Source organism: Cyanistes caeruleus, chromosome 1, assembly GCF_971803275.1.
Source record: "Cyanistes caeruleus chromosome 1, bCyaCae1.hap1.1, whole genome shotgun sequence".
Classification (NCBI taxonomy): domain Eukaryota; kingdom Metazoa; phylum Chordata; class Aves; order Passeriformes; family Paridae; genus Cyanistes; species Cyanistes caeruleus.
This window is the reverse complement of record NC_141701.1, coordinates 22776882-22793124: the sequence shown is the minus strand read 5'-3', so window position 1 is coordinate 22793124 and position 16243 is coordinate 22776882. Positions and strand designations below refer to the sequence as shown.

At 42.2% G+C, this 16243-nt stretch overlaps 1 protein-coding gene across 19 annotated transcripts in view; it reads left to right on the top strand.

Annotated features, from left to right (window-relative positions):
* The first annotated feature begins 1781 nt into the window (after positions 1 to 1781).
* The window catches only part of MATN2 (matrilin 2), a 69686-nt gene continuing 55224 nt past the window's right edge, over positions 1782 to 16243 (top strand). For 6 of the 19 annotated variants that reach the window (XM_086881798.1, XM_086881772.1, XM_086881864.1 and 3 more), the window contains exons 1-2: positions 1835 to 2196; positions 12235 to 12396. In XM_086881798.1, coding sequence (XP_086737924.1) covers positions 1941 to 2196; positions 12235 to 12396 — 418 coding nt within the window. In that variant the 5' untranslated portion in view covers positions 1835 to 1940. Of the gene's footprint in view, positions 2197 to 2856; positions 2966 to 12234; positions 12397 to 16243 lie in introns of those variants that run through there. The other 13 variants (XM_086881845.1, XM_086881819.1, XM_086881854.1 and 10 more) reach the window with 6 other exon arrangements.

Below are 16243 nucleotides of genomic sequence, written 5' to 3'. Positions count from 1 at the left end.
CCACATACACAGCAAGAAATTGCTGAGTGAAACAAGAGTGAAAGCTGAAAAAGAAAACGATTGCTGTCACTAAATGCCCTAGGTAGGCAAGTCTTGGAGAACAAAATTATTTCTTTAGGTTAAAAGACAATGTTGATACTAGGAAACAAATACAAAATGGCTATAAATACATTTAGACTGGAAATTAACTACCATGAAGGTCTGAAACAGCAGGAGGAAAATCAATTCACTGCTGTTTTACTTAAAGCACCTGCTTATAATGTGAAACCCACTTTCTGAAATGTGGTTTTTATATTAAGTGGTTGCCTATGATAACTGAGAAGCAGCCTACATCACTGGGAGCTTCTTCCAGATTAAGAGTAATCCTTCCAGGCACTAAGAGAAGACAGGAAAGGAACAAAAGGACTCAAAGCCTCAGGTATCTAGTTAGCAATCTTCAAGAAGCTTAATAATTGCTCCGTGGTTTTTTTGTCAGATTTTTGATTCTTTGCATTCCAAAGCATGGCTTGGTAGAAGCCTCCAGATCTTTCTTACTTTATATCTTCCAATCTTCCTCTACCCATGGTCTCAAATGTTGACAGACTGAAGAAAGGCTCTCCCAAATCAAAAAGAAGTGACACAATAGGAGTGGAGGACAGAAGCTCATCATTTAAGAAAGGACAAGTAGCAAAGAGACTGAGACTTTGAAATGTGGGGATTACACAGTATTTCTGGTACGATATTAAATAAATAACAAAGTAAAATAAAGTCAAACAAAAATCCTCCATCTTCTGTGCTTTCTCTTATGAAAAAAAGAAATGCTTTGTACTGACTTGCTGCCATCATCCTTTCCTCCAATCTCCCACTGATCAATCTCCACCTTCCATGTGTTCAACCTGCCAACAGCAGCAGGCTGCACAGCCTCTGGGAAGAGCACTAGTGATGGGCTCTCATGCATAAACTGGAGCTAAAGCCACCAGAGTTACTCTGGGCACTCACATGATCTTGTCACTACAACATTTTCTCCTTCTGACTTTTGTCTTCCTCTGGCAAATCAGCTGATGCCTCAAGCCACAGCACAGTGAAATGGAAGTGTGGTTTCTGTATTTTAAGACAGCAGAGCATTAATTAGGACCGTGACTGGGGCCTCATCCTATGCTACATTACAAGGATGAAACAGAATGGGTGAATTGTTCTGCACTTGGCTCTGCTGGGTTTGCTATGTCTATCAGTGCTCAGTCGCATTTTTATTTTCTGCCTTTTCTCTGGCTGCAGGAAAGGCTCAGGAGACAGTGCTCAGAATTAAAGATAAGGTGAATCCAGCAGCAACTTTCAGTTTGAGATTTGCTTGTTATCTATATGCTTCCTTTTAGAGATTAGATTTTGTACACCCACATCACAGACAATTGTGCCTTACAAAACTTACACAAAGTAGCTCTGCTGATTGCCAGACTCACAGCAACTCTGAGGGGTACAAGTCTCCTGTCAGACTCATCTGGCATCTGAAGAACTGCAATTGGCATGGTTTGGCGATTTATGTCTTTCCTATTGGACAGTAACAGCGAGTCTGGATCACCTCTGCCATTTAAATGGTTTTCACTGTTGTGGTGTGGTTTTTGTTGATTTTTTTGGTTTGTTTTTTTGTTTGTTTTGTTTGTTTTTGCCAGGAAACAGAAATCACAGTTGCTTGGAAACAAAGCAGGAATTTTATTTTTCCTTCTTCATACATAATACCGTAAGTGCTGCTATAAACCCCACACTTAGTTTTTCCCCCGGAGTATTGACCACGCCACTGCTGTGTCAGCTAAGAAACGACGGTCCCTGCTACTGGGCCAGCTTATTTCGCTGAGCTTCCCTCAGCGCTTTCCCCGACGGAGACTCCCACCGGCTCGTCGCGGTGGCAGACACCGCATGAATCACCAGGGACTGTTTGCCTTGGCCCGCGGGTCCTGCTCGCGGGAATGGGATTTCCATTCCCCGACGTTTCCCTTGGTCGGTTTCCCTGGAAGGCTGCGGCCCGGGGAGCACGGCGCTGGCCGGGGAAGGATGCGCTGAGCCGCCAGACAGAAACCGCACCGCTTTTCCTCACCCACGGCCCCCTCGGGAGAGCCCGCTCGGCCGGAGCAGGCGCTGCTCCTGGGGCTGCGGGAGCTCCCCTCGCCGCCCGCCACAGCGCAGGGACAGCTCTGGCAGGGAGGAGCCAGCAGAGGGGCCGAGGTGCGCGGGGCCGCGGGGCCGGGCCGGGGCCGCCGGGGCCGGGAGCCCGGAGAGGCCGGCAGGCCCTGTCCCTGGCGGGGCAGGCGGGAGGGAGCGGGCCCCGCGTTCCTCAGGACCCGGCGGGAACGCCTAGGGCCGACGGCCCGTGCCCCGCGGGAGCCGTCGATTCCCTCTCTTTCCTCCGGGCAGGCGGGAGGCAGCGGGAGAGCAGCCCGGGTCCCATACACGGGGCACGGGAGGCAGCGGGAGAGCAGCCCGGGTCCCATACACGGGGCACGGGAGGCAGCGGGAGAGCAGCCCACGGAGAGCAGCGGGACCGCGTCCCTCACACGGGACGGGCGGGAAGGAGCGGGACGGCAGCTCGTGCCCCTTAGGGGGGTGTGCTGGGATACAAATATCATAAAGTCACGCCAGGACTGGGGGAAGGAGGGAAGGACCAGGATCGTGTCCCTGACGGCAGGAGCGGCTGAGGAGAAAGAGGGACGCCGCTCTCCGCGGCTCCTCCCGCGGCCTCCCGGCGCCGCTCCGACTCTGGAGGTCTAGGCAGGGCAGTCGGTGTCTCCATAGCGGGAGTCTCCCCCTTTCCCTCCCCTCGGTAGGGCTGAGCCGGGCTCCTGCCGCCGGGGACGGGGCTGGCGGGAGGCGGCTGCTCCCGGGGGGCGGGCGGTGGAGCGCCGTCCGGGGCCGCGCCGAGGGGAGGAGGCTCCGCGCTCGCTCCCGGCCGCCGCCGCTGCCCGCGCCGAGCGGAGCGGCGCCGCCAGCCCCTCAGGTAAGCCCGGCTCTGCCGCCTGCGCTGCCCCGCCTCGTCTCGCCTCTCCCGCCCGCCAGGCGAGTTCGCGGCGCCCCGCCCGGGGACACCGCACCCTGCCGCGACCTTTGCCGCCCGGCGGGGCTCGGCATCGCTGCCACCCCGGGTCTCTGCACTACCGGCGGCACCCCGCCTCAGGGCCCCGGCTCCGCGCAGGGACGGCCCTGCCCCGGGGGCCCCTCCGGGTGGGGGGCTGCCGGGAAGGCCCCGCGGGCGGCGGGGGCTGCAGCGCGGGCGGCGGGGGCCCGGCGGGGAGCGGGAGGCCGAGGCGAGGGGCCGCGGCGGCGTCTGGGGCTGGGTTGAATGTTCGCTTGCTGGGTCCTGGTGGAGAGGTTTGCTGCTGGTGGTGCAGCCCGCAGGAGAAGGGTTTCCCTTTCCTTTGGACTGCGTGGGTCTGGGCAAACTCTTCATTTATCCTCCTCCCCGTGCATGCCGCAGTAATACATTTAACAGTGTATCTGCTGTAAGGAACCCCGTCCCGCTGTATTGTAAGGTCAGTGTAGCATCGGAACCAAAACTTTGCTTAGAAAGGTGTTCGAGAGTAGCCGGCAGGTGTCTTCACCAGTTTGCAAGTAGCGCGGGCTGCGGCTCCTCCCCGTGCCAGGGTACAGCCCACAGGTAGCTCTAGGCAGCTTTAGGGGTCACCTGGGACATGCAGGGTAGGGGCTGCCCGCGGTTCCTGAGAGCCCTGGTTTGCTGGAGGTGGTCCCAGAGCTGCGGATGGTTTGCTGAGTGTAATATACTTACCCGGCAAGCCCTACTGAGACGGTGCTCACCAATCTGGTAAAAATGATCATGGCATCTTTAATGACCACATGAAGCTGGCCTCTATCACTGCTAAACTGTAGAATATTGACTGACAGAGAAGAATGCAAACTGCTGACTTATGTAGTATTTCCTAAATGCTTGGGTTTGCTTGTGGGACCATCATTCAAAGGGTAGATAATCCTGACTGAGGTCTGAAAAGGTGACGTTGTGTTACATGTTATAGCTGTGCTTCTGTCAGACAGCTGACTACTTCGGAAGAAATTACCAAACCACATCTCATAAAAAATTCTCCTTAAATCAAGAGCTAAGTAAAATACACATACGGCTTTCCCATTAAATCCTACAAAATCTAAAGAATAATTTTGGAGTATTATGCTTTTCATGTAGATGCCTCAGCTTTAAGCACAAGATTTTCTAAACTTTTCCTCATGTACTGTGTATCACTGTGCTTTTCATCAAATTAAATTTGATTTATTTTATATCTTCAGAAAATGCAGCACTCAGTTACACAAAGCTGCAGTTAAGACCCTTAATCCTGCACTCAATATTCACACCTAATTATGTGAGTCTGTCCATTGACTTCACTGGGATTTCTCATGAACACGGGAATGTACATTCTACTGCTTATGAGCTGGGACTCAGGGGCCCAGCTGTGATGGTAAGAGATGTTTTAGTCAGTCCAGGCAAACTAGGGAAAGGCTAATCAAATCTAAATACTCTCTCATGACTTATAAACCATCTCCATAGGAGGGTTAAACAGTAAGTACTATTTAATTATATTGTGGATATCATTAACAAGCTCTTTTTATACAGTTTACTCATTGTTAGCATTTCCTTTATGAGCAAAGAGTATTTGGAATGGAGTGAGTTTAATCCCCAAATTATTGATTTACAGTGGTGCTGGTTCTGAGGTCAGTGCGACTTGCAAATAAGTTTCAGAACTGTTGCATCCTTTTTTTTTTTCAAACAGTTATGGTTTGTGACTACTTCAGAGACAAAACTAAACAGCCTACTTGTGTATCATATGTCATATAATATATGCTTTCATTTAAATACCTACTCTGCATGGTAAAAGTGAATTTTCTCTGTTTTCCCATGCTACTTTTCTGGGCACATTGTGGAAACTCTGATGTCTAGATGAGATTCAGTACCAGAAAGTGCAAATGAGTCTTTCTCAACAGAACAAGATAATGAAAAGGTCTATTGTCCAAGTGGCAACTGAAGAAAATCATGGCATGGAGATTGATGCTGTCATAAAATAAGAATTCCCACTGCTTGCTGTCTGACCACTGGAAACTATGCAGAGTAAACCATACTATGGGTGTACTGTTCTATAGCACCACCATTAACTTTTATGTGGTGAGTTTTTGAAGTTACTGAAATGGTCCTCAACGTCACCTCTGAGCAGAGGTTGGACCTGATAGCTTACAGAGGTCCTTTCTGACCTAATTAATTCTATCATTATATGATTTAGTAGTTACTCATTTCACAACAGTGATATCAGGAAATCTGTCATTCAGATGGATGACTTTAAATTAAGCAACAGAGATCCCTTAGTCTTCTTCATTTCATTAGAGCTGTGGAAAATTAGGTTATATATGTAGTACATATACTCTACACCCATTAAATAACAGAGTCTCTTGTGTAGAAGTCTTACTGTGATATTTACACCTGACAATAAAATTGAATGCTGATGTCTCCTCTTTCTGATATGCTTTATGTTTAAGTGTCTGAACTCATCAATTCATGTGTGTGCTTCTCTGGCCTCTGTGCTTGGATAGGCAAGTTGTCCTTTCCCTATCCCAGCACTCTTTGGGCAGCTTCCAGAATGTGGTTGCCCTTCTGTATCCTGTAGCACCTTCGGTTGTGCTCTGCACGTGGGTATCATGTACAGGGTTGGGTTTGTGAGCACATTTGGCTGATTACCAAATGTCATTCACCTCCCCTTCTAGGAACTGCTGTGTAATGTATTTTGGGTCTTCCCTGTACTGTTTCAAAATCTAAGTTAATTTACTCCGCTGTCACATTTGATTTTATTAATCCAAGTTACAACTCTGCTGTGGGATTTTGCAGCAGCAGATGGAATAAATAGGTACTGGTGGAGGTTCAGCTGCAGCCCAACTCCTATGCAAGGCAGGGGCATCTCTCAGTACAGAAAGCACTGGAATATCCTTTTAGTTACCAAGGTAGGGATATGTGCTGGATGAGGAGGACTGTGTGGAAGCATATGAGACAAAGGTGGGAGACTTTGTGAGTCTGTGGTTGTCACCCTGTCCCCACCACTGTGCAGACATGTCTGGAACAGACACTGCTATCACATTGTAGGATTGTGCCCTACTGCAAACACAAAACAGCAGCCTGTGGCCATGAAGCTTCATGGACCCATGCAAAGAATTTGTCCCAGTCTTCTCACACCGGAGTACACAACTTCTGGTCCTAAATCCACTGCAGATTCAGGTTACTCATACTGCCTGGACACTCATTATTTTAGATTGATAGAAGACTGATGTTGCCAAGTCAACAGCTCCTTTTGTTATTGTGGTGGCTTGCTGCACTACCGTGAAAGCTGTTTGTAATTGGGTTGGCTGTCTCAGAATACACCAGAATTACTAATTGACTTTCAGATAATGAGTTTCCCAGATTTATCTCATACTACTGACAACATGAATAGTCCAAGGTAGCCTCTTAAAAGGAGCTAAAGAATATTTTAACAAATGAGTACTTCTCTGCTGCTTTGCAGGACATGGTGCAGTTGTGGGTAGGTTCATGGGCACCTAGTGCCTGCCATCAGGGTTGAGTAGCATGTGAGGAATTCACAAACTTACAGAATCTGCAACCTTGTTTCTTCTTGGTGATTTAACTCGATTGGTAAAATGCAGTTGATAGTCATGATTTAGAATTGGTGTCTACCTGTCCTGTGCTGCTAAGCCTAATGAAGCCTTCCTTGTGCAGCAAGGAGTTACAGAAAATCCAGTCCATCACTTGGTGGAACAGGATGACAGCAGATGCTCCTTTGTAATGGTGAAGGCAAGATGGTGCTTCTTACTGATGTGCTAAGTATCACCCTCCCACCTGCCCCCACACAACCCCTGCGTGGCTAGGGACAGATGTTTTGTGACGTTGGACTCTATGGGCCTCTATAGCTCTAAAATAGAGCTGGCAAATGCCTGTGTCTGCAACTGGTCCAGAAAGAGGAAATTATTAATACTCTATGTCCTGATGCCCTTGCTACACAGTGATTTTAATGAGCAGTGAACTAGTAATGCATGTGCTGGCTTTTGGATAGTGAAGTACTTTGGAATATATTGTAACTCATAGTTAAAAGGGCTTTGCAGTGCCTGCCATCTATTTTTTTTTTTTTTTAATTTCTGAGATGGTGGGATTGAGAAAGAGGTATTTTGTGGCTTTCATGTAATAAGACCTCATTTATTTTTCCAAGTAACTCACCATGTTTGCAAATTTAGGGATACAGACTCTGATTTTATTGACTCACATAGATTGCTTGCAGTTAATTTACCTTCAGTGAAAGTTTTTGATTTTATCACAGTTTTCTGTTGTCTTAAAAAGGGGGAGATAGTAAGGAATGCTGAAAGAACTTCAGAACGGTTCTCTTCTATGCACTTATGTTCTTTATAACTTAAAAACACTGAAGTTTGGTTTGTTGGAAGCTTAATGAGAGTAAATGGCTGTCCCTTTTAGCTATGAAACAAGAAAAGCCAAAGGCAACCTCTATAGTGCTAATAACTGTTGCCTCTGGTGCTTTTTTCTTTCTCTTCTTCTTTCCCTCCCATCTATCATGACAAATTATATAGGGTTCAAGAGAGAGGATACCATTTACAGGTGTTAATGTTCCACATAACTACTGAGAATTTACCCTTCTGTACATTTCATCAGTTTTGGTGGTATCTGGAGAAGGTAGTGAGGTAGGGATTTGTAGAGTTTATGTTTCTGATTTAGCCTTGGATGGAAACTTGTACTACAAGACAAGGAGGAAGACCATACAGAGGAGCAGAAGGTATGAGCTGAAACATATTACTACCCTTGTTTTCCAATTTGTTCTTCAACATGATCTGATCAGCAAAGACAGGTACATATTAAGGTACATGAGTGAAAAAAGGTGATCTTCCAGGCCCGTTAAAAAACCCAGGAGAGGTTTTCTGCTTCTCTGCAAAGGAAATTTTCCTGAAGCATGGTAAGAGATGGAAAGACACTGACTTTGGCATAAGCCACAGAACATCTCTTTTCCCTTGATATTATTTAAGAGTTATCACAGTGAAGAGGACAAATATTAATAACTTGCAACAGGCAGTGGAGAAGGTCACTGGTTTATCACCACTGACACTGAATATTCCGTAGTGTCTCTGCCTAAAACAGCCATCAATCCCTTACGAGGTGACTTCCATGGAAATATATTTGAAAGCATAGAAACAGGCTTGTATTGTTTCACTGCTGTCCAACAAAGGAAATAGGTATTTTAAAGATGAAATCTCAGTTTTTTATTTTTAGTATTCCTACAGTGTGGTTCATGAAGGTCCATAACTGCATCAGAAAAATTACTCTGCTGCATGAATATATGGCTAAGCTATATATATGGTAAAACTGATAAGAACACATCATGGCAATATTCAGCTGTTGACTAGCTGCCAGTTAGAGAGTGAGGAAGCCTTAAAAGAACAGAGAGCCTGTCTGTTTTGCCATCTTCTAGGAGAATCTCCTCTTTTATACCAAACTTCTGGACAGCTGCAGATACTGCCAGCAGCCCTCACCAGATTGTACCTCTGTGAGCAGCAGTTGTCTCTTCTCTGTTAGCAGCTTCTTCACATGTCCAGCACAGAACTGTGCTGCACTGAGTGCTCCAAGGCTGTTGTGAAAGCCCTGCTCTTCTTCCTTTCACTGTGGGTAGAGGAGTGGAGCAGTGGAAGCTGGTGAATCTGGTGGTACTCAGCCTGGTAGAGCCTCATGGACTGCCAAACCTCCACCTACTGGGTTTTTGTTTCTGTTTGTTTGTTTGCTTGTTTTGGTTTGGTTTTTTTGTGTGTGTTTGTTTGTTTGTTTTTGGTGGTTTTGTTTGATTTTGGTTTGGTTTGGTTTTTTTTCTGTTTGGGTGTTTTTAAGCTGTTCAGGATGTTTGTCTTGCAGTGACTTAGTCTTGGGTCTGCCCAGAAGAGTTGGTTCCCAATAGTATAGTGCTAACAGCAGGAATCAAAGTGCCTGAAATATATTCTCCAGGTAGTCACAAAAATATGACTTTCTAAGTTTGGCACTTTGGGAATGTGTTCTCAGCTGGTAGAGAAAGGGTTAACTAACAGTGGGGAAGATACTGCTTCTGCTGTGGCAGAAGGGCTTGGCCTGCTGGGAAATGAGGTGTTGAATACCAAATGTAGTGCAGTAAGCACCATCCAGCTTATGGAGTAGGATAGGAGACCTTGCAGAAGACCCAGAAGATAAACAGAGAACCAGAGACTGTATGTGGAGCAGCCGTGTAAACACAGTACTGGTCATGTAAAAATGCAAACAGCAGAGGACACAAATATGTACCTGGAACTAGAGCAAAGCACACAAGTCCTGGCTGTCAGCACCTCAGGAAAGCAGCACAGAAGGTTTCAGTGTGGATGAAGGGGTGTCAGCAGGCTTGGATCAGTGTATGTTATCACATATACAGCCTTTGGGAATTTGGGTTTGGGGTTTTTTTGTTTTTTCCTTCACACTGAAAATGGATGCAATTTTGCTTACACTTTTATTTTAGATTATATGTTGTGGGGGTTTTGGGGTTTTTTTAAGATGAGGCAACTAAAGCTCTTTGCTGTTAAGTATAGCTTTTGTTTGATACAGTATTTTAATACGCTGTGAGGGTAGGATATGTTCATAGTAGATTTTATTTTAGCAAGAATTGGATCCTTTTTTGTAGATCTCTAAGTAGACTTCTTTTCTGATTATCAGAGTAGAGATATTGATATCTGAGGATCTAAGGTTTTTGAATCCAAAGTAAGTACTATTGAGCAATATGTTACTCAGTGGTTCTGTTTCTTTACTTTACTTTTCAAAGGGACTGGTAAAAATTACACTAAATTAAAAATATACTGCTTTAATGTATATCAGAAGTCAGTGACAGCTAATGAATGATTATGAATGATCATCTCAGTTTATATGGTCAGCTAATCATATGATATTTGCTTGCGATGTAAACATTTTCCTCACAGAATTCAAAGACTTAAAATCACAACAAGCACTTTTTTTTTCTTATTTCTGGAATTGCTTTTGTACAGATGTGAGTTTAGTGAATTTGAAACTATGACCAAATATCAAAAATTGCTACAAAGGTTTAAAATATGTTAAGTGTCAGAATGTAGGAGGGTTTAGTTTGGGGTGAGACTGTCCTGAGACACTGCTTTATCACCATTTCCTTTGGCATCCTGCTGTTGCTGGGTCATTTAGTAATGTGTTGTGAAGGCTCTTCCACATTGTCCTTGGTTCTTTAATGTGCCATCAGACACAGGTAAAATGGCTTTACTTGAGAGTTTAGTGCCATCTTCACAGCTGTTTAGGGTGGATAGAAAGGAGGGATGAGTTAGACCTCTCATAAGTAGGTAAGAGCCACAAAGCCTTCTTGAACATTCTGTCCATGCCTAGTTCCTGTAACAGCCTTGCAAGGAGGATATTTCTCTACTCTCCTTAGCCCTGAGAGCATGGCTTCTTATTTTCTAAAACACCAGTGGTATAACTGGCATGTATCCTTGCCTGGTGTGCTGAAGAAACGGGTCTGAGCAAGAGGAGACCCCTGGTACAGCCCTGTCTGTGTTGATGTTCTGAGGAGTGTAGAGACCACCTGGGATTGGTAGTCTCCAGATGTAACAACTGTTGCCTCCAGTGAAATTTAGTCCCATTTCCAGTGGTGTGTGCTGTTTCCAGTGTTCATCTGTTTCTACTAGGACACTGGAAAAACTCAAGCAATAATACCATCCAGATGCCCAGAAATTTAATTTTTTTTGTGGCCATTTTTATTAACACTGGTTATTTCCATCTCTTTCCTATTTTGAATGTCCTTAAATCATATATTGATCATTAATGGATAATATTGAACACTGAAGTAAAGCTGGGCATTTTGAGTGGAAAGACTCATTCTGGCGTTTGTACCAGAATATTGTGTCTGCATTTGGAGCTGCTGAGTAGGATACACAAAAGGAAAAATAGATTGATTGTCAGAAAAATACATTATGTGTAGTGGTTGCATGGGAAAGACTGAAAAATAATCAACAAAATATCTTTATTAGAAAGAAAACATTTATTCAGAATTTTCCTTTCTGCCAGTGAATACCTCATGGTGGGAAAGAAGATAAATTATATTTCAGAACTGAAGCATTAGTTACCTTCTGTTACATATCTGCTTATCAGGTTAAGGGCCCTGTTAAAATTATTTTCAAGTCTTAGTTACTTCACCAATAATTTTACTAAAATTTGCACTGCTTCAGAAATTGCACTCAGATTCAGTTAAAAAGTTCTTGTTATGAAAGTGGGTAGTTCTATCCATTTCTTGCACACCTAGGGGAGCTCTTTACTAAGTTTCATCATATCACCCACTCCAAGACTGAATCTAGCTCCTGTGGGATGCTCTCAACCACAACAGTAAATGTTAGGGGGAGGATAGAAGTAGTGTCTGTCTGAGGAAGCCAACAATGGGGAACACAGCTAGAAAATTAATCTCTAGCACATCAGTCTTTGTTTTCTGTTCATGGCAGAGTCAGCCATGGCTTTTCATGATGCATTAATGAGCTCCTGGTCAGGAATCATCTCTTAATGTAGGAATTTTGTCTGTCAGTTTGTTCTTCTGTACAAAAAAATTTCTCCAGAACCTATGGAAAGCTCCTTGCCAGTCCTCAGGAGTCTATTCCTGTAAACATGATTAATCTTGTGCTGTTACCATCATGTTAGCAACCATGGACTGTCTTCTGAAAAGTAAGCATGAGTTGTCACCAGTTCACATTTATAGTTGCTGTTTCTGAAATATATTTTCTTCTCTCTTTTTTAATTCTCCAAGATTTTCTGAAGCAAGAATCCCTCAGACTACAGGAACCATTAAACTTCTGAAAAAAAAAAAAAATGCAAAGGAGTGCTGAGTGGAATAACAAAAATATATTTGTGTCCTCCTCAAACCTCTTTATGCTGACAGGCTGAGTGAAACAAACTTCCTTTTCTTGGTTTAAAAATACTTGATTATTATGAATTGTTGTCAATGTTAACTATGGATTTCAACTAACAATACTTACAAATGCTATACAGGGACTGCCAACTGCTATGTTATTATGTAAACCTTATTTCTTGAAGTTGTTGGTATTATTCAGTGCCAATGTGTCTGTGTGTTTGTATGTGATGGAAGGGAAGCAATGCTGCTGGGTGACTGATATGGTTGGAGTGCATCTTTTTATGTAATCAAAGAATTTGTCTCATTCTCTCCTCTATTGCAGTTTTACATCCTTGTGTGTCTCTCTGTTTTGTGAAGATGACGAAAATGATTGCATGTTTCCTTCTGCTGTTTGCACACACTCTGCTTTCCACTGTTATGGCAAAAGATCTCCCAGGAAGACATTTCACCCGAAGAAGGGATGTTAACACACAGTCTCTGCTGGGTAAGTTACACACAAAATACCCCAAACACCACTACCAAAAGCTGTCTCAAATACAAATGATAAAAGGCATAAGCAGCTGGCCAAACTTACTTGGCTGAGTTAGTTTATAATAAGGAGATTTTCATTTGCCAGCAAGTATGTGATAAAGTTTGTTGACCAGGTAGCAGCTGTTGAATGAAGGTATATACTTTTGGGGTACCAGATATACTTTATGTAAGTGGTGTGAAATAATATTTGCTACTGGACTGTTGGCTTGAAAAAAAACAACAAACCAACTTTATTTTCAGTATTTAGAGAAATCCATGCTAGTACTGTCAAGGAGGCTCTGTCAAGTGAGCCTCTTACCATGCTGGAAAGTTTTAGTTGTCTACATGTGTGTAATGTGCATAAAGATGATCAAATGTAAATCTGTGGCTATTGAAATGAGGCTTGTCATTACATTACTTGATGCTAATCTCTTTATTTTGTCAGATTTATTTATAATAAGTAGCTTATTTTATAATTAGTTATTTTTTGTAATGAGCTAATTTCTTCCTCTTTGGCCAAAAATCTTAGGACAGGGTGTATCCATTTCAGTTTGTGGGCTGTCATATTTTAAAATATAAGGTTGATCTCTCTCTTGTTGGTCATCACCTCTGCATCACCAAGCAGTCAACTTTTTCATCTAACAGTTTGTGACTAACTGTCTTTTGCTAATTGTTTAAAGTAATTGTCAGGTTATGAAAACACAGCATGGATGGGGTTTGGACACAGCCTATCATTAGGGATTAATGATTCACATGAGTAGTAGATCTCATCAGATACCTTTCTCCAGCCACAGGGATGGTAAGGACTCCATAAGGGTCACCTGACCCTTAGGTGAATATGAGGAATGTGAAATGTCCTACAGAAGATATATTGGGAAGAAAGAAGAAGAAAGAAAGAATTTGGGAGAAGGGGTGACAGAGACGAGAGCACCACTATGTTTTATCACTGAAATGCTTCTCTAGACAAAATGTCATCCTTTAAATAATGGATTTGCAATATGTTAACCTAAAAATGTTGGTTTTCAGTTCCAGTAGGACAAATTTAAAACTAAGGATAACAGAGTCCCACTTCTAATTCATCATCCCTGAAACAGATACGGTCCTGAAACATTTGGGGTTCTGCCACTGAAAGCTGAAAACCACAGCTCTGGAGACCTAATTCACAAAAAACATGGATAGAGAACAACAAAGATGAATACCCACATTCACATCTTACTTAACAAGAATCTCAAACTTTCAAAAATCCTAAATTCTAAAATGTTATTATATATCAACTCTTCCTGAACCTTTTCGGGTTCCTAGAAAATATCCTAAGTGAGCTTATTATCTTGAGAAATAAACTGCCCATCTCTCTAGAAAATGAGTGCAAAGGCAAGGTGTTATGTGGAGAAACTGGAAGTGCCACGTTTCTCCATTACCATTTTCCCTGTGATTTTTTAAAATTCCTTTTATAGCCTCTCTTTCAAATTTAAATAGTGGAAAATATATGATGGGTTTAGCACTCAGTATAAATAAAAATGTGTAGATTAAATTATTTATTTATTTTTTCAAAACCCAAGAGATTTCTGGTCCCTGCATTTGAAAACCACTGGATCCCTATTCAGTTTGGCATGTGCAGGATGCAAACAGTTCTGTCTAAAAGAACCTTTTCAAGACATTAAATGATGCAAAAAACTTGGAACATTCTCTGATCCAGCCCATAAAAGTACGTGGCAGTTTGGAGTCACGCTCTTGGGTCTTGCATTCTGTTTCAAGAAATTAGGTCACCAGCTTATGTGTAGCAACGTACAGAAACAGTGGCATGGTAAAAACATGCCTCTCTGTAAAGAACAGAATGTGTAAAGTGCCACTGTGCTGGAAAGTTTAGTGTTTCTCAAATGGCATGAGGAAGAGCAGGGCCAAAACATGATCTCAGTGAGATCAAGTAATAGTCTTATAAAATTACTCCAGAATTCCAGCACCTTAACAGGGATTAGAAGTTGTCACATTCTATATAGTATGCATATTATAAGTAGTGGTGGTGATGACAATTGCTGCTGTTGTGTAAAGACTTGCTTGGCAGGCAAAATGGAGAAAAATAGCTGCAAAGAACCAACAGATACCTGGAAAAGTAATAAAAATTAAGGTTGGGGGTTCAACTTTTTTGGATGGAAGTCTCTTTTTCAGGACTAAAATTAAAGTTTATGCTATGTAAGTGTAACAGTATTAAAATAATTTTATTCCTTTTTTCTTCTTTTCACCATCTTTAAAACAAAATGTACTGTTGTGATAACTAATAACTGGTAAAATGCCAGTAGTGTCCAAGTACAGAAGTAAAAGTAATTGTTCTAGGAGACTGACAAGTTAAATAAGTAAAATGGAATGGGTGAAAAATTCTGTAGGATTGTCCATATAGAGAGAAAAGTACTTTGAGACCCAGGATGGATCCAGTAGGATTTAATTTTTCATCAGCCATGCGCTAATACTTCATAGATTTCTTAATAGTCTTGTTAGGTGTAATTACCTATATTTTAACGAAGTCTTCTGAAGGAATGAGCTGTATGAAAAGATACATATTTTTATTATGCCTAGATTTTTCAACTAAATCTCAATGCACGTTGTTTTAATTTGTCAGGTCTTTGCATTGCTTATTGCTGTATTATTATTATTATAGCCAGTAACTTCTGTGAAAAAGCTGAAATATTTTGTTCAAGGATTTATCAAAAATAGAGTTTTTGGAGCTCTCACTATGTGGCCCTTGAAAGCCGAACTGCTTTGCAGGTTTTTCTTTTATTAAACACTGAGTAAGACTTCCAAATACTAAAAAATTGGCAATTGTGCCAAATTAATTAACTTCTAACATTTTCTTAAGTCTTTCTTGCAGCATATTAGATATGCATGTATTTCAGGTAATAAAAGAATTTGTATTATATTGCTGGAAGATGCTGTTTTCATGCAGGTGTATTTATGTTTTAAATAACTGTTTCCATAGTTGTGCAAGATCTTGTGAAACAACAGAAATAAATAGGATGGTCAGTTTCTCTTTTCTGTAATAGATAAGAGTCACCTTTCCCCCTATCTTACATATGAACTAAATTTTGCTTTCTTTTTCTCCTCATCAGTACTTTGATCCAGAGTTTGGATCAAATTTGGCTTATCCTGATTCATGAAAGGAAAACAATACTTCGTCTTTTTTCCTAAAGAAAAGCAGGGATATACCTGCTACATGGTTATAAAGATAAAATTATGTCTGTTAGATTAGCTGATTCCTTTCAGATATAATGAAATGGACTTCTGCACCTGAGCAGTCTGATGAAGAGCAGGGCCAGTTGTCCATAGATTTCCATACCATGTTTGTTAGGTCTGTGAGAGGTCCACAGCACCCTTGAGCAGGTTTCATGTTGCTTTCTAGAAACAATATGTGTCCGGTCCTTGGAGGATGTAGTGTCTTTTTGTGGGGGTTTTTTCTGAAGCAGATTTGGGACTTAGGCCCTACTGCATCTTAATAATTTATTATAAAATAAAGCTAATCAAAATTCTCACATTGTAAAAAAGAAAACCCAACAAGTTTTTGTGTTTGCTTTTTTTCTTGATGAATTGTGTTCTTGTATACTGGGCACATATTTCATATCACATGGTTATACTTCTTTGGAAAGATCTGAAGTGAATGCATGAAAGCAGTAGTGATTACAGTGAAAGATGTAGAACACTGTTCTAAGCAGTAACTTTTTTTCCTTAGGAATATGAAACATGCAGCTACGTGATTTTAAAAACAACTATGTAAAAACTATTTTAGGGGGCATTCCTTTAGATATTACATGGTACCAGAAGAAACAACAAAA